Below are 22,597 nucleotides of genomic sequence, written 5' to 3'. Positions count from 1 at the left end.
GTATGAGCGTAGAAAATAACGAACATTTTTAGTGATAAAATCAAAAAGTACGTTATCAAGAATGCCGACAGTTGTTTCGACAATAATATTTTTGGATATCATTACTGTATCAACAATGGAGCCAGTTTCTACAATGATATTGTTCCATTATCGGTATTTCAAAATGAGAAATCAGCAGACTTTTAATAGCACACGATATGACGAAATGTCGTAATTTTTGTAACGTTGCGAAAATAAGACACTTTTTTTTTTGGGGGGGGGGGGTTGAAATTTAGTCAAAACGTGCGGTTTGTATTTGGGCCAATACCGTAATCCACATTTCAAAGATATTTTTTTTCCAAATTTCATATTTTCCCTGTTACTAGTTAAAATGTGTATTACACATTCAGATTATGGTCTATAAGAATTCAAAAATTACAAACTTAATGATATGTTATTGACGTTCGAATAAGATTTATATTTTTTTTTTAAGTTTTCGCGTTACTCCCTTGTAGTGTTTCAATCCGCCAGAACTCTTATGCCTATGAATATTTTGTCAGTTGGATATGAAGGTAGGGGACAACAGTTCTTTTGTAAGAACTTTTTCTGAAAAATATTTAAATATACCTAGTAAATTGAATGGTTAACTTTAAGGAGAAACCTTCCTCTTTCGTCTTGTTTTTCTTCGTTTTTCCCGCCGAGTGAATCATTTTTTCAACGTACATATTCATCCTGGAACAACTTTTTCCTTGATTATTGATTACTTAACTGGCCTAATTTGTAAGGATAGTTTTTTTTTTTTTTTTTTTTTTTTTTTTTTTTAATATAAGTTTAACGATTGTGTATCCCGTTAATTTTTTGTGCTACTTTCTGTATGTTTTTAATATGATTATATGCTTATTTGTTTTTAGGTTGCCTCCAAATTTAATGTGAATTTTGTTACAAGGATGCGTTATTTTTAGAAATAGTTCCTTCTTTTGGGCTTTTGCAATATGTCAGTCGTGTACTTTTTCAGTAATATATTGGAACTGTAATAAATGTTCGGCAGTCTTGAATTCGGTGTATTTTTGTGTCTAGATTCTCTGATGTTTTCAAGGAATTTCTCACGCGTATATTCCTGTCACTCCTGACCATTGGTAAATGGCTTCGTACTTACAGAATCCGAATCACTCTTTATTCATAAATATAAACCGGCTTTAAATCTGGATTTTGGCAACATTGATAGAATCTGGTTACCTACCTTTGATGTATATTTTGGATCTGACAGTAGTGACGCAACATAGATATCGCACTTCCTTCAGCTCAGCTCATTCTGTCGTGGTATTTTAGCATCCTTTTCGTTATATTTATTCTATAGTATGTATACCTTTTTCCATTCCTTTTTCCTCTCATCCGTTTTTATCCTTGTTATCCTACCACTGAAGACGGAACTAGCTTGTTCCGATACATGTGGAGAGTGTTTAGTTTCCCTACGGGAGGGTTTTTTGTTAATTTGAATCTTCCTCTCATGCGCCTATAAAATAACTCCGCATTAAAGGGTTTAACCAGGGGTATAAAAATAGTCATAATAATAATAATAATAATAAAACTGCTTCATATGTTGTTTTCCCTTCAGCATGTTATCACAAACTTTAATGATATGCTATTTTCACAGATCCACCATATGAAGAAGGTACTCCAGTGGAAAGCCAACAGAGGGGAGAGAAAGATCAAATTGATTCCTCACTCCAAGTGGATTCAATGGTGCCATCGATGAGAGTTTGTCAGACTGAAATGATGTCCATGTAAGCATCTTCGTATTAGGTGTATCTGTACTTCAGTCTATCTTCTCATTACTGATAGATAAACCAGAAATATTCTTTAAGAGGTTCAGTAGTAAAGCTGTCACCTCTAGTGGGCTTGTCCTTGTTTTAATATCAAGCCATGTACTTGTGGTGGACAACATGTCCGTCGATTTTCTCAGTATCATCCCGTTTAAATTTCTCCAGATTTATTTAAGTGTCATTTACTTTGTGAGAATTGAATTTTTGATATATTATGTTAATATGTATAAATCAGATTTATATTAAGTAATATTGTATACTTGACAGTTTCAACTATATAGTGTAAATTTATTTTGATAACGTAAGACCATTTACGTAGAGTTCAAGAAAAAAATAACGTAATTAAAATTCCAGTTCATTTCAAAGAAAAGAGAGTATTTCCTCACATAAATCAATGTGATATAAAACAAAGATAGCGCAGATACCCAGCGTCCTTAAGTATTTCGTTAGAAACCGTCCATGGAATTTTGGTAACAGATTCCTTAAAATAATCAATTTTAATTCCACTGTTTTGTCGTCAAAGAGTAGACAACTGCTCTGTAGATAGTAGTAAACAAGGTTATAAAAAAGAGTAAAATATGTGGATGTTAATATTTCGAATGCTTAAGACTGTAATGCAGCAAAGATCTTAAATTTTATATTTTATACTGAGCTATGAATTGTTTTGAGATATTTCTCTCTTTACCTTTTTGCTTTTTAAAACTTTGTATTCAATATTTTATTTTTAATTTTTTTTCCTCTGTTTAGATTTTTAAAAAATAGTTTTCTGTACATAAACTTTGTTCGCATGCCTAAATAGGCTTCAGTCTAATATTGACTTCCTGAAGATTATGTATTCTTCGAGGGACTGTATTGCTCATAAATCAAAGCCTTAGATTATGAATGGACAGTTCGCAGCACACTTATAGTGTGTTTATGCACAGAGACTGGAATGCGCTACTCAGAACTTTTGTACTGTAGTTTCGTTTATTTTGATCCGCTTCTGATCCCGTTCGTATTGAAGTATGCTATAAGGTCGCATGCTTAAATGTAGATGTAATTAAGTCTGTAGTAACGTATTAAAACTTCGAACCTAATTTCCATGTGTGGAACCAAGATTTAGTCTTTCAGCGTGATAGATGTTCTTTTGCGAGGCAGATGAGAATTGGAATGGCTTTGACTTCCAATTTATATTTCAAGATTGCACTTGTCTTTCGGCATAAAACTGCGTCCGAGACGAGGCTAAGCTTGGTGGCCGATCTTGATTGTTATAACGTGTATAATCTCTTAAAAAGATTATCATCATTCATTCATTTTTGTCAGTATTATTTCGAAATGAAATAAGTTAGGAAATGAAATAAGTCAATAAGTTAGAATAGTTCGTTCATATATTTTTTAAATAAAATCGCATTGTGTTAATGTATATCCACACCGAAATATGTGACAGATAAATTGTATCCTTGTTATTCTTTTAAAATGTAACCTATAGGTTGTACTCTGGTGTCGAGATCTTAAGTATCATGACTGTTCGAGGACATAGGGCACAGAGAACGTAAATAAATCTCACGAAGGGAACACCATACCAACACACCACACATACTTCACACAGAATAGACAATATATGGAAGAACACTGGGAGCAGAGGGTCACACAACGCAAACAAACAAACAAACAAAAAAAATGACCAGAACTCACATACTACTGTGAGACGCACTGCTGGCACCGACAACAGGTTAATAGTGGGTATGATCACCTGGAATACCCATACCTGTCCGGCATTGACGGTCTATCCTGAAGATTAGGTTAAGGAACTCTTCAGCCAGCTGATTCCTTTCCTCTCGAATATAAGTACAGAGCTTCCCGTGTGTTGTGGGGGCTGCTGTCGAGCTCCAACATCTTCCCAAATATGTTTAACTGGATTTAGGTAGGAAGATATGTTAGATGTCTGCCGTCGCTAGGTAGTCGTCCACCAGGTTGTTAAGATGAGCACGAGCATTTTCACCATGAGCGGAAGTTGTAGGCTGACTGCACCTCTGAAAAACCGTATTATAGGCAAGCAGAAACTTATCCCTGCATCTCTGGGCAGTGGTGAATCCTGTATCGAAGATATTCAGGTTTGTAGCACCATCATCCCTCCCAGACCAGTACTCCACTATCAGCATACCGCTCCCTTTCCACAATATTAATAGGATGAAAGCGGGCTCCTTGGTCACGTCCGATCAGTGTACGATAGGAATCGCTTTGGGAATTGTATCGAGATTCATCCGTAAACAGTATGCGACTCCATTTATTGCGCGTCCACTAGCGATGTTCGCGACACCACTGTAAACTGGGCCTTTTGTGCGCTAGTCAGTGGAACCACGGTGGAATACATATGCTGGTCTTGGACGTACAGAACTCCGGCACTTAGTCTCCAGTGCATTATTTGGCGCGACACTATCACCCCAGAGGCGGCACCATAAACAGGCATAGTTCACTTGCAACACGCAGTTACGGTCAGGTATCGGTTCTGTTGCAAAGTTGTCACACATGGCTGATTTCCACCGGGCCTAAGGCTGACGTCTCCTGTGTCGCTAAACTGTTCTTACAACCCGAACATGACACTTCGTGGCACACTGATGGTTTGTACTACTGCCGTATATGAGTTACCTCGTTCCAAGTGTTCGATGGTCCGACTCTTGGTAAACTCATCCAAATTACATCTTTGTCCCATATTCCTGCTGTCTGTTGCCAAATTCAACTCGACAGTACTCTCCGTTCACTAAAACAGAGGTACAGAATGCGCGTATTTCGGCTCCAAGCAATAATGTTCAATTTCTTCTCATATAGGATCAAGCTGACTCGTGCCACGGCTAGTTCAAGAGCCTTGTAAGCAATATCTATTATCTACTACATTTCCCATACTCGTGACGCACTTCCCGCTCCTTACATGCAACTTCTCGCTTTATGCTTAAGTTTTGGGTACTAGTGCATTCCGTACAAATAACGTTGAATATAAATTGCGTTGAAAAAAATACTGGTTTTTTAATAAATATTTCTTTGATTCTAGGCCTCAGTCATCGGTTGAGGATAAAAAGGAACAAGCTAGAGGACAAACATCACACGAGGCTACTCAAGTTTCTGGGAGTGAGTCTGGGCAAAATAGTAACAGGTACCTGAGTAAAAGTGAAGAGGACAGTAGGCAATTGAATGATTCCTCCAAGGAAGCATTCCTGTCAAAACTAGAGAATCAAAATGCAGAGGCTATTCAGCGTATAATAGATGCAAATAATATGGCTCAAAGATCGAATACTGAAAGTAATGTTAACAATCAGACTGAAGAGTTTGTTTTAGCGAGTGATGATCAGAACAAGAGTGCAAGTGCTTCTGATAATAATTGTGCAGTAAGCGATGAAAAAATTTATAAACAGGTGTATAAACATGTTGCAATGTCAATATCGAATACTACTAACCCAGATCGCGTAGTTTCTGAAAGAAACCGCAAAGAAACTAATAGCGAGAAAAGTAGCGGGGAAGTACAAAACAGTGACAATAATTTTGCGCTTAATTCGGAAGAAAATGTCTTTCAAGAATATGTGCAACCAGTTTTCGTGAAACAAGGAGAAGGACAAGAATCTCAGCAGTCATTTTCAACTATAGTTCCAGCAACTTCATCTTCTGCAGCTATAGTAATGCCACTCACAACAATCCAAAGCTCATCGTTAGCGGATGTTGCTACCACAAATATAGTTACAGAGAGCTCAGGTTCTGATCCTACATTAGTGACTCTGTCCGTGGCTGACTGTGCAGTAAGTGCATCTCCAGTTGTTCAAGTGGAACAAAATGCCACTTACTCTAATTCAGCGGTTATCATGTATAGTACTCCACAGGAATTCCCAGCCACCACAGTGCCAAACCCATGTAAGTATTGCTACTTTATAAGTAGACAGTACATGTAGGATGTGAATGTATTATTATTGCCATATTTTAAATATATATATATAGAATTAGAACAAAATTTCAAGTATTAGAAAAACAAAATATAACGTATATTCATGGTTTCCTTGAAAATTAATGATATTGCTTATACGTTAAATTATTAAGCATTTTAATAATGAAGTAAAATTAAATAATGAATTACGAAGAGAAACAGACAAAGCGTGGGAAGAGTTTTACAAAAGAAAATGCGAGGACATAGAAGAATTAGAAAGAGTTGGGAAATATGAGAAAATGTACAAAGAGGTGAAATCTATGGGATTTCGGAGGAAACAAGGGAGTATGATGATGGCAGTAGAAAATAAGAATGGGAAGGTAGTCAGCGAGAGAAATGAGGTCATAGGAAGGTGGAAAGAATACGTTGAAGACTTATATGAGAGTAGGGATAGACCGTGTAGCCTAAATGTTGAAGTGGAAAATGAAGTAGGCGAGGATGATAAAGGATTTAGTATTCTTCGGGATGAGTTTGAAAAGGCTATATCCAAGATTAGGAATGGAAAGGCAACAGGAATAGATAACATACCAATTTAATTCATTAAAAATATAGGAGACAAGGGAAAGAAAGAATTGTGGCGACTATGCAATGAAATATATGAAACAGGAGAATGGCCAAGAGACATTCTGAAAACGATCATGATACCGATGGCTAAGAAATCGAACCCAAAGAGATGTGAGGATTATAGAACTATTAGTCTCATATCTCATGCAGCTAAAATTCTGCTCCGAATACTGAACAGAAGGTTATATGGAAGAACAAATAAAGATGTTGAGGAAGAGCAGTTCGGGTTCAGAAGAGGCAAGGGCACAAGAGATGCTATTGGATTATTAAGGGTGATCGGTGAAAGGTTTATAGAAAAAGGGAAAGAGGTGTATGTTGTATTTATTGATCTAGAAAAGGCTTTTGATCGCGTGAATTGGGAATTGTTGTTGGGAGTTCTAACAAAGATAGGGTTGGAATGGAAAGATAGAAGACTCATAAGAAACTTATACATGAACCAACAAGTAAGTGTTAGGATAGGGGAAGAACTGACGGAAGAGAGTGCAATTGGACGAGGAGTTCGACAAGGATGCTGCCTCTCGCCAACACCATTTAATGTCTATCTAGAAGAAATAGTGAAAAAGAGCCTACATGATGATGATGGCATTTCGGTAGGTGGTAGAATGATTAGATGTATAAGATTTGCAGACGATATGGCGCTTGTTGCAGAATCTGAAAAGAAAATCAATCAAATGTTAGAAAAAATGAGAAAGGGCTTTAAGGAATATGGGATGAAAATGTTAGAAAGACAAAATCCATGGTGATTGGAACGAAGGGGTCTGTGTCAAATATAAAAGTAGGAGGGGAGAAAATAGAACAAGTGAATAGTTTTCGATACCTGGGTAGTGTTCTTAGTAATGACATGAAATGCGAACGTGAAATAAAAGCAAGGATAGGAATGGCGAAAGAAGCCTTTAGGAGGAAGAAAAGTCTGTTTTGTGGGACCTTGAACAAAGAGTTGAGAAAAAGACTCATAAAATGCTTCGTGTGGAGTGTTGTACTGTATGGGGCGGAAACGTGGGCATTACGTAAAGGTGACGAAAATCGACTGGAAGCCTTCGAAATGTGGGTGTGGTGAAGAATGGAAAGAATTAGTTGGGTCGAGCGGAAAACGAATGAGAGAGTGTTAGAAATGGTGGGTGAGAAAAGAACACTTTTAGATATTATTAGGAAGAGGAAGAGAAACTGGTTGGGACATTGCCTAAGAAGAGATTGTATCATGAGGGACATCCTAGAGGGTATGGTGTCGGGAAAGAGAGGGAGGGGGCGAAAGAGACTACAATTAATGGATGATATTAAAACAGAAAGATCATACGCGAAGACGAAAAGGTTAGCGGAGGACCGTGGAGCATGGAAGCTTCTCAGCTGCAGCAAGTAACCTGCCAATAAAGGCAGAATACCTATGATGATGATTAATAGTTTCCTATAGTGTTTGTCAAGAAGAGAAAAGAAAGAACGTGAAAAAATTGGAGAACTTATACGCAAACCGTTACAAAATATTGGGTCGGTAACTTAATAAAATCTTAGTTTTTCTTTCTTTTTTTTTTCCTTCTTTTCTTTCTGTTAAATTTACACTACAGCTCTAAAGTTTCTGAGCATTCCTATTTTTGTTAGAATCTACTGTGATCCTGTTATTTGGCACAAGAACTTTATTACCGTGTATCATAGGTACTCCTGCCTTAAGCATAAAATTTGATAACAATTGAATCTAGGTCTGAGAGGTACTGTAAATGATATTTCAAATTATAATTCTTCAATTAAAACCAAAACAAATATTGTTCAATATAGATATTGCGTAATGTAAACAAGAGTATGAAAGGTGAGGCAAGTTATTAGTTTTGTTAGAAAAGTGTAGACCTAGATAGTCAGTGCAGTGACAGAAATTTGCAAGAAAAAGGATTTTTTCAAATTTTGTCGTTCTTTATACATTGGTGATATGCGAACGTTTAAAACTCTAAAAATACTATACTTTGAAAAGTGTCTACGACTTTTTCGTTTGCTCCACTGTTGCTCGTTGAAATATTAACGATGAGCATTATATATACGCTTCCACTGAACAACAATTGAGTAGAGAAGAATGTATATTGACTGTCGTAAACATTTTTCAAAGAATGGCGTTTTTGACTTTTTAAACGCTAACATATCCACAAGGTATAGAGAACTGCAAAATTTGGAAAACTGTTTTTTCTTGCAAATTTCTGTCACTATATTGCCTACCTGTATCTATATCTTTCAACAAAACTAATAAGTTGCCTCACCTACCACAGTTTTGTTTATTCTATGTAATATCTATATGAAATGTACTTTTTTGGCTTCAGTTTTAAGAATTATAATTTGACATATCTGCAGTACTTCTCAGATATCTACTCAACTGTCATCAAATTCTATGCTTTGGACAGCAGTATCTCTGATGGACGGCGGTAAAGTTCTCATGCCAAAATAATAGGATCACAGTAGATGCTAACAAAAATCGAGATGTTCAAAAATTTTTGAGTGGTGGTGTACGTATACGTTAAATCCTTTTTTAAAAAAAAAGTTTTGTAATTCCCTCTGCTCTTTGGAGTCCGACGAGGAGTTTTTTGCAGCCTGGAACCTCAGTGTTATGCTCAGTTATTTCTGTGTGATGTTTTTCAGTATATGTTCTGAACAATCATGTAAAGTGTCTTATTTTAGTTTGTATACCAAAATTGAGGTTTGCTCCACTCGTCATCTTTTACTTTGCAACAGCTCTCTGAGCTACTGTAGTTCTCTTGAGAAAGGCTTTACTCAGTGTTCTTCAATACGGGCCTAGCAAGAATCTGCCCCAAGCAACAATTTGTCAGCCACTATGCTTATTCGTGGCTAACATGCGTGTGGTCCCGGGTTAGATTCCCGGTAGGGTACTTACCTCGGATACAAACTCAAGTATTGATTAGAATTCCACTTTATAAATAGTTGATATCGTTTCATATAGAATCGCTACTGGAAAAAGGCATTAAATATCTGAACCAACCAACCAGATTTCTTATCCAATTTTGTAACGATGAGAGTATTCATTGCGTCCTAGGTCTCCTTCTCTAGCATACTGATGTATTTACTTCTATACACCGATATTCATCTCACCTGCAGATTTGAAAACTAGAAGACTTCGTGAAGAACCTGTCTTCGATATGTCTAATCACAACTACTAAAGTGCAGGGATCTAGGTTATTGAATGTTGATGTGAAAAATCTCGTTGCTCGGAAAAATAATGGAAATTGGATTTACTACCAGATAAGATTTTTTTTACATCTGACTACCACTTCATTCTAACTTATGATTTCAAAATATCAACAGAGATGTTTGAAATATAAAATGATTTGAGAGATCTTGGTATCCATTAAAGCAATTTAACATTCACATTGTTTAGGAGAAAGAAAGTTTTCATCTTTTTCTAGATGAAGTTATACTTGTTGCATCATTGGTGATGAACTTTCTAATGCGCTAGATGAAAAGGTGTTTTTTGTAAAGTCTACGGCTAGACTACAAGAAATTTTCCAAAGTTGTGACCAAGTAACGCTTCACTGCGCTTATAGCAAGTTCTTGGCGGTAATGAAGGTACAAAGCATTCATGGTTATTATTCTGGCATGGAATCCAATTGGGTGCTTTTCAGGCAATAAACCTCTATTGATGGAAAATATCCATGTAAAAACAGTTATTGCACCAAGGTGTTCATGATGACTTCAATTTTCATATGCCTAAGTATGGGAAGTCTTATAAAACGTTACGTTTGTATGTTTGTCCGTCAGTTGTCAGGGCAAAACAGTAAAAGATGTCGAGAAACCTTTTATTTATTTATTTATTTATTCAACGTCTCACCTCCTGCGTTAACCCTGTATTCAAACTTGAAGTGGTAGAAATAAACTATTTCCAGTTTTAACGTTGACCATCACCTGCCAATAGGTAGCGAGAATCAGTTTCTTAGAATCGATACCGTGTCCCAAGAATAGATTTCATCTACACCCTTATCTTTCGCTGCTAGAACTGGAAGTGGTGAAAATCTACAATTTCTGGTTTCAAGATGATCCTCATAGTGTGAGAAAAATAAGAAAAGAAAGAAAAAAAAAAAAAGTAGGGAGAAGCAGCTTTTTGATATGTATTCATCACAAGAATGGGTTCCATCTCCCAATTTCGTTCCTCTGTTGCAATCTGAACTGCTACAAATCTAATATCATTTCTGATTTCCATATTGAGCTCTATAGAGCAAAGACAGAGAAGTAACGAGAAATCGTTTTCTGATATGGATTCAACATCATAACAATACGTTCCATATCAACCTTTATCCCTCTAGTGCAACTGCAAGTTACAGTCAAATAATTTGGAAGTCTATAGTACATTCACAATGTAAAACGAAACTCACTTGTATAAAATTTTAACTATATTTTGAAATTTTTTCAGCCAAAAAAACTCTACAATAAAATTATTAGTCTATTATTTTGTGAGAGAAGAGTGCTATTATATTTTTGGGTTAAAGTGTGATTTTTATGGTCTCTCTTTAGTGTTTGTAGGAACACACATGTACGTGAAAATGTTACGTTCCCTGATAACTTTAGAAAAAGAACATTGCCATTAAAATTCTCTACGCAAATATGTGATACGAGAAAGATTTATCGAAAAAAAAATTAAAAAGGCTGGTGAGGTAAAATAATGTGTAAAACTGTAGGAAAACAGAAATGCAGTGTTAGTTATGAAATCCCTTTTGAGAAGTTTCAGAGCCTGTTGAATCTCTCACTATAATAAGCTTATCACTAAGATTCATTCTTTATATATTTATCAGTCTCATTAATAGACTTCGTCAACTTCTAAACAGTAAGTATTGTATCAGATTCACATAGTTGTTACCAACTGCTTTAATTTCAGAATTGAACGTCAGATTAAAAAAAAAAAAACTGTTAACACGTTTGAATCCTTCCAGTTCAAGAGTTGTTGTCCTACTAGTCTATTACTTCTTATTAAAACGAGAGTTAATGAAGTTTCTATTATTCTACTCGGTTGGCATTTGTGTCTGTCTGTTCTACGATAATTCTCGTAAGACGTATCCAATCTTGATGAAACTTTAGTATATGTCTTCCTTTCACTTGCAGAAATAACCTGTTTGGGATTGCAGTCCATCAGGTATAAGGGGAGTAAAATCCACCCCAGGTAGCAAGTTTACATATCGAATATCCCCACAGCTGAGTGTTAAAATCTGTCAGAAAAGAAAATGTAACCCCCCCCCCCCCAGTATCAAGAATATGTTCCTCTGCTATTTTCGTTAAAAAATGCTCAATTTTGGCGTAGTATGTCGTACATTTTCTTTCAGGATTCCCAACCATTCCCTCTGCTGCAGGGAATTAAAATTAATAAAGTGGTGGATTTACCCTCTTATCTCTCCACCTTCTTTCAGAATTCCACGGTAAATTTTCTGAAATTCATTCAGTTTTGATGCAACATAATGTACATTTTCTTTCACTTTTTTCCGTAATCCCCAATACTTGGGATTAAAATCATTCAAGAATGAGCGGTGCATTCACTCCGCTTCTGTGGGTTGGATTACTCCCTCCCCCTTCCAATTTAAATAATACGTTTCACGATAATTTCCTTTACAGCTGTTCAGTTTTGGTTGATTTTAATACAATATGATGTGTGTGTTTATTGAAGCTTTCACATAGTTCCCACTCCTCTGAAGTTGAAATAATTAAATATCAGGCACGCAGTTGAATAGGTAATAAAAAGAACGCGTTCTTCACAATTTTATATAACATGTTAACATATTTTCCTGAATATTTACTAATACACGCAGATTTTTATAGAACATGGTGTGTGTTTTGTCGCACATTAGAGACTTACTTCTGTAGTTTGGAGTTATAATTAGTGATAGGGACGATCTCTCACTTCAACAATGCACATTATCACTAGTTTTACATATAGTCTTGCGGTGAATCGGTATTTGTTTCTGTGACAGCCACGTGATTCAACTTTCAAGAAATCAGAGGACATTTCAAATATTATTTTAAAGAAATTTCGTTGGAAAAATGTTAATGTATATAATCCCCATGTTTGAAACGGGTTATTCTCATTATTTTGATATAGTTCCAGTTCAGCCATCTTTTTCTTCAGTGCAGGATTTTGAATGGTTATATATGCTGTATATATTTAACAAAATGACCTATACAATCCTTGAAACAAAGAAATTTAACATTAAATGTAAAGCAAATGAAATTTTAATGTGAAGTAATAAATCAAATAATTCTATAGAATTCTAGTTTAACTGAGTACAACAATTGTACAGAATTTTAATTCACTGACAGAAAACAGTGGCGCACCAACACGGTAAATTTGGAAATCCAAACCGGTTAATGAAATTTAAGAAATCCATGCCTGGAATCTGAAAGAATCGGATTATCGATGGCCGTATTTTTGAATCTTAACCGGTATTTTTTTGATACTTAAGAATTGTTCCGTATTATTTCTTGTTAAAATCAGTCAGATGCAAGTGGCGAATTTACTCCATCAGAAAAAGAAAAATATTAATTATAATAACAACTAATTTTCAATACATAGCGATATATTTACAATTAAATGGTCTAAAGGAAGTAGTTTGTTTTCTTTCAAAGATGTGAAGTGTCATCTTGGTAAAGCTTTTTGAATTCTTTATTCGTAACATTTTTTCTTTTCAGAATTTTAAAGTCTCTAGTGAAAACCATTCGTCATTGTTTAATTATTTACATAGATACACCTATAATTTGGAAACTCTAATGATAACGAAGTTCACGTTAAACCTTGATTTCAATGAAATTAAGTTTCATTCTGATTTTCCATTCAGCTTCCAGTCTAGTTCCAATTACTGACCTGCTTCCACACATGAAAAAGAAGAAAAAGCAACCTGTTCCTATAGCACCAAAACCAATGTTAATGGACCCCACTTTAGAAGCTCGCCAGAAATTGCTGGCAATAGAACTTGCAGAACACAAGAGTAGAATAGTCAAAGGTGATAAGCGATTTTCATCCATACAAGAAAAGGTGTATCCTGGTAAGTTTTTTCAACACTAATTTTAGAATAAAGAGATTTTTAAACAGTGAGATTATGTAGTCCTCTTATACCAATATTACAGTTTGGAAAGGTATGAAAAGAGCAACAATATTTGTTAAAGACTCAATATTGTGTAACGTCAGAATTAAAAGTTTCATATTTACTGGAAATTATTGGGATTGTTGTAGCAATATATTCAAGTTAAATGTATTTGAATCATGATATAGTAAAGTCTTCACGTGAGTTTCAAGGCTTGAAGTAGGGAAAATAGTTGCGATAACTTCATGGATTTGATTCTAATTTTTCACTCGTGCTTATTAAGATGAACTTCGTTTTGATAGTTTTACTACTGATAGCTTTTTAAGTATGTGGTACAATGTAAGCAGAAGAAAATACTTTCATTTTTATCGTTACTAAATTTGAATGCTGGAAGGATAGTTGGATTAGATCTAGCATCCCTCTTTAGCAGTGAGGCTATATGAGACGTGGACCTACAGCTTAACGTAGGATCCGAACCAAATGAACTCCCGCCGGGAATCGAACCCAGGTCTCACGCACCAAAGGCGTGTACGCTATCCATGTAGCCATGAGGGAGTTCTGGAAAGACATTGTTGTAAATGTTGTATAGTTTGAATTTATTATTTCATCAATAGAAGGCTTTTAATCTAAGTCGATGATGCATTGAGGCTTTTTTCGTTGTTTCTCCTAAATGGAACCACGTTCTGATCAACTGTGGAAAACATTCATTTGATGATTTAGGATTAGGAGTTAGATTTCTAGGCTGTTGGTAGTCAAGACCATTTAGCCCGTCAAGTATATGAGGAATGACGTCCCTCAGCGAGCACACTATCGGATGAAAGGGAGGGAAGGAAGCGGCCTGAGACCATTATGTTAGGTAGCATCCCGACATTTGCCTGGTGTAAACAAGGGAAACTCAGAAAAAACCCAGTCAAGATGGCTTGCCTGAAAAAGCTGTTACAACTGTTAACCTTACATCTGTTGTAAAGTCTCCACCGGGAATCGAACCCGGGACCGCTCGCACGAAAGGCTAGAGCGTTAGCGACTACGCCACGCGGGGCCACCATTTGATGATTTACGAATTGCATGAAGAAGTTTTTACTTCACTTTCTATTTTAGCATTGTATAAAGAGAGCTGTAGAAATTTCGTGAAATCTAGTTCTAATTAATAATTTCACTCTCTTAAGTATTAACTTCGATTTCATTATACTGTATTAGCGATAAATAAATAAATAGTTGACTAGCCTCGTTAAGGGAAATGTGATTTTGAATTATTGTGATTTTTCCAGTCGAAAATATTTATGGAAAGTTTTATTATCTGGTTCGTTAGAAATGAACAATGAATATATTTACAAACATCATAACCATGTTGTTAACGATATTTTTCGCACAATAATTTAGAATTGCATTACTTTCTAAACGATAATATCCATAAAACCATTTCCTTTTTCTGATAATAGATATAGGTCACAATTAAGTTTATGGTAATACGGGTAGAATCTAACGGTAACTGGTATCTATTAAAGCGTAGAATGACTGAGGAAGTAGCAATGCATTATCTGCTTGAGTTTTGTAGATCCTATAGTAACAGATCATTTCGATCTCGTAGCAATATATACTTGCACTCCATTATTGGTGTTCATAAAGTAACAATGTTTTATTGTTGTAAATACAAGAACGACTCTCATTGATTCTGTGATGTATGATGTGAGTGTTATTATTTTTATTAGGTTATTGTGTTCTTAAGGTGTGCAGGATGTTTATGCAGTCTCATTTTTTTCTTGTTATATTACACAGACAGGCTAGTATAACGACTGCTGTTAATGTATTTGTTACAGGATAATGACAAAAAATGCCAATGGCGGCATGCTATCAGGGAAATTTTGATTGCTTCGGTCACACATAAGAAAAAATAATAATACTATTTTGATTTATGTATTGAATAGAAGCCCAGATAATGATTAACAATAAGTACGTGTGTTTAGGCTTTATAGTTAATTCATTAGGAACAATATTATTAAGTTGCTTTTACAAGGCCGACTGAAAATGAATAAGCATGAATATTGCATCTAGATGCAGTCACATTGTGATTTAATTAATATGTAAAATGGACAACTTAGATTTCGTAGTTCATCATCAATATAATACGTTTCATATTTAAAATAAAAGTTATCGGAAATAAAATCTGTATATTGATAGTCGAGAATACGAAATTCTTCCTTTTCACTTACATCTGAATAGGTGCGTAAATATAACATATAAATACTTACATCTGAATGATACATTGCTTTAGAATTTTTTTAATAACCTTATTCTACAAAATTAAATCTTTCAGCGCAGTCACTAGACTGAACCTAGTTTATTTTGATATTTAATTTACATATGCTTACCGTGCTTACCATTCTGTTGTGCGTTTGTAAATTATAGTAAACAACAGTGGATGACAATGAACCAGCAGTTGTAGAGCTGAATTCGAAAGGGATAAAGAAATAACGTGGTGTAAAAACCAAAATTTCATGAAGAGTAATTGTAATTAATAATTATGAAAATGAAGTAAATGGGATTTACAATATAATACAATGGTAATAAATAATAAATTTTATATGAGCAGCAAAAACTAAATAGGTCGAGATGATAACGCTGGGTGTTAGATTTGTCAGAACGTTGATTTAGTGTTCTAGCGCACACGAAATAACCGTGCTCAAATAGACTCCTTTATAATTCGATGATATATTAAATTGACACTTAGAAAGTGCAACCTGGTAAAATTTTAACAGAAGACCTAACAAAAGTAAATTACATAGAAAGAGGCTCAATCTATTATAGTTAAATGAACGGTTTGGGTTGATTAGAAAGTGTAGATGTCTACAATTTTGATGGCTTGTATTAGTTAGACACCGAATTTAATTTTCGTGAGGGAGCCAGTGCCCCATGAGGAAGCTTGGATTTAACAGGAAGCGTCCAAACTGCTTAATATTTCTTTCGGCAAGGTAAAAGCTAATTTAGCTATTACTGTTGCATATAAGTTTTCGCAAACAAAGAAATTAGCTTCAAGTTGCTATCAAAAGGTTCTGTCGTAGATCCAAAGAACATATGTCGAGTTTATAGCATCTCGAAGGCTGTTTGGAGTGTGCAGTATTCGTTATTGAGCTTTGAGCTGCATTGGAGTGGAATACGGAAGATTTGTGCAAAATTTAACAGCTATTTTGTATGTGTTTGAATAATTTTCCGTGAAAAGTTGTCATGGCCAGTATGACCATGTACTTAATCCTTGTCAGCGCTATATACTTCAACCTCATCGTGTAGAATTTCTCATTGCCCTAATCATGTAGCGTATCAAAACCTCAAATGAGTGAAAAATCTGAATTCCGTACTTGAGCATGAAATTTTGTATTAATCAATCAAACATACATTAACTTTAAAAAAAGGCATGAACATGAAATAGCAGCCCTAGGCTTGTTGTTAAATTGTTAGTGAGCTGATATATGGAGCATATAGAGGTTAGATTATAGCTGGTTCCATTACTTTCGAATTTATTTTCATCTTTCATAGTTCAAGGATTATTACTTTCAAAAGAACTTATCCAGGAATGTCCGTTAATAGTAGCAATCCTCTCAGTTGCCTGCCGTACTAGAAAGATACGATGTATGCATTAAATTATACATTATTCATTTTTCCAGTTTGTTTTATGCATCAATATCAAGATACGTGTAAACTGACTCCACATATCAGCTCTATAAACATGTCTTAAAATAGCTACCATTATACAGTTTCTGACTAGGGTCTTTCAATTCACGATCTTAACTCCATTTGCCAATATTTCGTAATTGTCTGATGTAATCAAAGCATATACAGTTCACAGAATTTCTCTCAAGTAATAATTATTAATTTGAAGCCCAAAAACTTCATTATGATAGCAAGTAGCACTATAATCTTCGCTTAATATTTCGCAGAAATATCTTTGTCAAGAAGCGTGCGGTTAGCTATTTAACATTCACAGGTTTTCCGATATGTATCGGGAATAAACAAATAATGAAATGAAATTAATTCTGTCTGTGTAATGTGCTACAATTGTCCTTTAGGCTAAGAAAAACGATGATTAAGACAAGTGTATGATGATGGAAGAATTGGTGGAATGATAATGTGGGGGGAAACAAGAATACCCCGAGAAAACCCACAGACATGATGTTGTTTACCACAAACTTATTTGGCCGGGGATCGAACCAGAGTAAGTGCTCTACCACTAAATAAACAAATAATGTAATATTACATCAGTCCATATTATTGTATGACAGACTGCGTTTCAAATAATATGAAAGTCATAGATTTCTTTCGTGCATCAAAGATAGGTTGATTTGTAGATCACTCTGTGTATGTATGTGTAAACTCTGATTTTTTTTCTTTTAAATACAGAAAAGTGCTATATATCTAATCAATTTCGTTATTTTTCTATTTCCCATTTTAGTGCCAATAATTGTCGTTCAGCAGCTTCCAGACACTTCTACAAAAACTGTAGTCACAGGGGAAAGTGCAGTTCCTATGGAATCCCAGCTTACAGAGAGTATGGAGGTGATCCAAGAGACAAATGCTCCAAGTGAATCAACTGTTGTAATAAATGTACCTGAACCATCTAGTAGTGCTAATAATATTGGACCACGACATCAGCCATTGATTATCAGAAGGTCATATATGGTGAATAAAGAAACAAGTTTAAAATATTTTAAGAACTCAGGTCAAGAATCCAGTGAATCTTTGGACAAAGATGTAAATGACGGGAAACAAGCGAAAGCCAGTGAAAACTTCCAAGTAAATTCAGGTGAAAGTGATAAAAATTCTCAGGTTACTGAAAGTGGGATAGCGAATTCCACAATCGAACGTGATAGTAATGTGAATAATGTAAGTAATTTAAGTATGCCTAGTGTTAGTACAAATGATTTGCAAGAATTCAACTCGAATTTGAATAGCACTGAAAGAAGTACAGATTCCGAAATTTTAAGCTCGAACAGAAATCAACAGACATGTGCAAATAGTGAAACTAATAGAGACACGAGATATGTATCGAGAGTAAGAAGTCGTTTCACACCTCGTTTACGTGATATTCATAAATCAAAAATAACAAGTTTAAGTACGCCTCGAAGGAAGAAAAGCCACGTTCGTGCTCTAGATTTTAATACACCTCCCCACAAAACCAGTCCGCGGAAAGCCCAAACTTCCCCCAAAGATTTAGCATCTGTGAAAACGTCTCCCTCTCCAGAAAGTCAGAAGCGTCTTGTGAAAAACGTGAGGCATGGACTTTTTAAATCACCTCCCATTATTACAAACCGTGCTACAAGTGACAAATGTGATCTAAGTGCTCAAAAATCCCCAGAAACAGCAACTGTTCCTCCGTCCCTTACTCGTATAGCAACTCGAAGTCCGATAGACAGGTTAAGCACTGCCTGGGATACTGTAGGTGTAGGATTAATATTTGGAAATGAAACCTCTCCAGGTTCAGACGTATCGCGAAGCTCTGCGAAAAAAAGGACACCGGATAAGTCAGAAGATAATTTAAATGAAGATGAAGTATCTAAAAACGATGAAAAGAGACCTTCAGATAGTGAATCCCAATTACAAGATGATGTCAGCGACTCAAATAACTCAAGCCAGAAAGACTCTTCCACTCAGAAGCTTAGAAGCAGTGGAAATGTAGTCGAATATGACAAAAGTATATTTTCCTTAAGTAGGCAGAAGGAAAAACAAAAATCGGCATGGGATGCTGATTTGAGAGCGCTCGTCGGTGATACAGTAGTTATTAATCCTCCTGAGGATTCAGTCGCTAAAAAGAAGAAAAAGTTATCAGGTAAATCAAGTTCCAAGAAAATTGGGAAACAAAACAAAAATGCGACAGACGAAACCGCTTCAAACGAAAAAGATGAAAACTGTGAAAAAGCAAATGATGCTGACGAAGACGTTGGAAAGAAGAAAAATAAATCGGGTGAAGGTAAAAGTAAATCTGAAAGGAGTGGTAAGAGGAAATTACATAATTCCAAAAAGGCATTTAGAGGTAATGGAAAAAGTAGTAATGATCTATCCTACGCTGCACAGGATAAAAGTGAAGAAAATAATACTGATAGTTCGACTGATCCAAACCTCTTGCAAAGAATCCAGGATGATAAGGAAGGTTCTGAAAAGAGTGCTAATCAGACAATATGTCCCACAGATCAGTCGCAATCAGAAACGTTATTAGTTCAAAGTGCAGAACAAAAAAATGTAAGAAAGAGCAAAGCTAGAACAAGACTTGCTTCTAAGAAAGTTTATGCCAAAACAGTCGTGAAATCTCCACAGAAGTTAAGAAATGTTAAGAAAAAAGAATTGTATCAAAAAATGTCTGAAGATGATGAAACAAGTGGAAACGTAACTTTTGGCATAAAACATACTTCACGCCAAAGCAAAGGAAGTCGAGAGAGGAGTATTTGTCTGAGCAAGTCTAAAAGCGATAGCGAAATAAACATAAATGACAATGAAAAGATAAACAGAGCTCCGGATAATCACAATACGACCGTTTCGAATGTTTCTGTCGATAGTGTAAATAAGGATGTATTGAATCAGGAGGTACATGTCTTTGAAACGATTGAAGACATTTGTAATGCCTTAGACCTCTCAACTCCAAAGAAGCAGGATGATGGACAACAAAATACAGATGCCATCAAATTACGTGAAGAGTGTAAAAGAACTCCAATAGAGAAAGTAATAAAAGATGGTTATAGTTATGAATGCACTTTAATCGAAACACCAATGTACCCACCAACACCAAATATTGCAATTACACCTCAATCTAAACTCACAGATGCAGGAGAATCCTTTTCTTCCCTATGTGATTCAAGGGAAGAAAATATAGATCTCAATGACCCAAAAGAAGGCAGCGATAAAGTTGGTCCGGAAATCAGTGAAAAACTTGAACAAAATTGTAAAATAACAAATGCAAATAAACAACAGTTCGATTCAGTTCCTAAAGAAAGTATCTCAGAAAGCTCGGTAGAAAAATCTGAGCATATAGAACAAAGTAGAAAACAGACAGGTGCTAATGTATCTAAGGAAAGTGTGGCTATGGCATCAGATATCGCTTCGGAGCATTCAAAATCAATTGGTAGCAATGTTGATGATAGTATGTTTGTTGTCACGATGGAAGGAGATCCTTGCTGTTCGAAACAAGGCGAGGAGCTGAAAAAGAAAGGGAGGAAAGAGATTTCGGAGAAAGGAGTGAAGAAAAATAAAAAACAACCACGGAAGAGTACCATCGAAGTAAAAGATACTTTAGGTGGTAAGTATTTTTCTCTTTCTTTTTAGTTGTATTTATATATGTGTTTCTCTGGTGTTGTGTGCTTACCATCTCACCTGTGGTGTGCTTGCAGGTAGACAGGCTAATGTAACATCCATATTTCTCAATCAGCTATGAAACTGCATCACATATTTAGTAATTTAGTGTTTATTATGTTCTGTGTTAACGAAAATAATCTTTCAATGCGCTTAATAGATGATACTAAATTAATTTGAATATGTATATATATAACCATTATTACCTTGTACAGTACTCTGTGGCCTCTTCAGTCAAACTTAAAAAGTTATACAGTTTTTGTGCCTACATCAAAATCAAACAAATCAAATGGAAATAAACTACATAAATAGCAAAACAGAATGTGACAACCAGTGCAAAGTGTACGAACCCATGTCCTCCTTGTGAATGCACGAACAGTAAATATTCAATTGTTGGAAGCAAGCCTGTGTTCGTTCCCGCGTTCCTCTCCTATGATTATCGCTGAGAACGTTTTTGGTGATGTCGTTAACAGACTATAATGGCAAAGTGAGTTGGGGGGAGAGTAGTTTTCGTGTCGGACATAGTGACGGCCATGTGCATGTCCATAGATACACAAATGAGCAAGAAAATTCAGCGCGTGTCGTATTATTCATACAGGACCTACGCTTGGCATTTCAGTATGGAAACCAATAAGCTACACATCCCACGTCTCTGATCTTCATTCAGGGAAGTATGAATATGAATCCGACATTATTCCAGTCTTCCGATCTTATCTTTACAGTTTGCGGGTCTTATCTTCCAGGAGAATGTATGTTTTTCCCAATAACCGTCAGAGCAGTTCAGCGTTCTTTACCCGGCATATACTTTCTGTTCTGTCCTAATAGGTCTCCAGACTTATTGATCACGTGTGGGATGGTGCCTGACGGCAGCCAGATTCTGGCAATGATCATCACATAGCTACGTCAGTCTGTACAGTAAGCGTGTTATGCCGTACTTTAGACGAACATTTAGCATCTGTGCAACAGTCTACCTGGCCGAACAGCTGTTTGTGTTTCCGCTCCAGGTGGTCACTGTATGTTTTTCGGATAGGCTGTATAACATCTGTTGGGATATCCCACGGACGCTATGTTGGGACGAGTATTATATAAAATACTTCAAACTTAATTAATTAATAAAATACTGCGACCATATTCGTTCTAATGCCGCCACCAGAATTGCACCGCTTCTCCCTTCAAAGAATTCATGTATAACAGAACTAAAGAAAAAACCGGGGTGAGACTTACAAAAGACCATTCTGATTTAGTGAATTCAATTGCTGAAAATTATTGCTAGCACTAGATTCAGCACCAAAAGAAACAGAAAAAAGAGGTGTGTAGTGGCAGACCGTATGCAGGGTGGAAGATAAATGAGGGCAAAGTGCGAAGATAGAACGCAAAATTGTCTAGAAAAGCCATGTTAATTTTGAAACGAGTAAACGGTTTCAAGTCAAATGTTGTATATGAGGAATGCATGTATAGCTCAACTGAATAGGAGTAGTATGAATCATGGGGTGCATCTGAAAAGTTGCCATGTTGGACCTAACACAAGAAGAATGTATGGGAAAGGGGTCATGTGACATGACTCTTGACGCACACCGTCTATTGAAATTAATAGTGGCCAATATAGTTTGAGATCTCTGTAACAGGAGGCGTTCTGTGCTATGGCTATCAATACTGTCATAAAGGTGACGAAAATGAGGAACTAGAGACCTTGTAGTGTGGTCCATGAGCATTATATGCACGAGTAGTAGAAAGAGAGAGAATCGAAGAATGTTTGCAATGTGTAACGGAATGAGAAATAGTTCCACTGGATGAATGCTGGCGTGATACCTTGCACAAAGACACCTGTCCCATTCAGGGTTCTGATATATTAATGACCGCCTTTAACAAAACATGCTGGTTGTAACATTGGTGACTCTTCT

At 35.8% G+C, this 22,597-nt stretch overlaps 1 protein-coding gene across 1 annotated transcript in view; it reads left to right on the top strand.

Annotated features, from left to right (window-relative positions):
* The window catches only part of LOC145692971 (uncharacterized), a 114,756-nt gene that overhangs the window by 49,845 nt on the left and 42,314 nt on the right, over positions 1–22,597 (top strand). Inside the window, exons 9-12 of the mRNA XM_081768577.1 lie at positions 1,634–1,763; positions 4,831–5,681; positions 13,119–13,325; positions 17,809–20,643. Coding sequence (XP_081624703.1) covers positions 1,634–1,763; positions 4,831–5,681; positions 13,119–13,325; positions 17,809–20,643 — 4,023 coding nt within the window. The remainder of the gene's footprint in view (positions 1–1,633; positions 1,764–4,830; positions 5,682–13,118; positions 13,326–17,808; positions 20,644–22,597) is intronic.

This window comes from Thermobia domestica, chromosome 1 (genome assembly GCF_964235325.1).
Source record: "Thermobia domestica chromosome 1, izTheDome1.hap1.1, whole genome shotgun sequence".
In the NCBI taxonomy this organism is placed as follows: Eukaryota; Metazoa; Arthropoda; class Insecta; order Zygentoma; family Lepismatidae; genus Thermobia; species Thermobia domestica.
The sequence above is the reverse complement of the archived record's forward strand: the minus strand, read 5'-3'. Positions and strand labels throughout refer to the sequence as shown.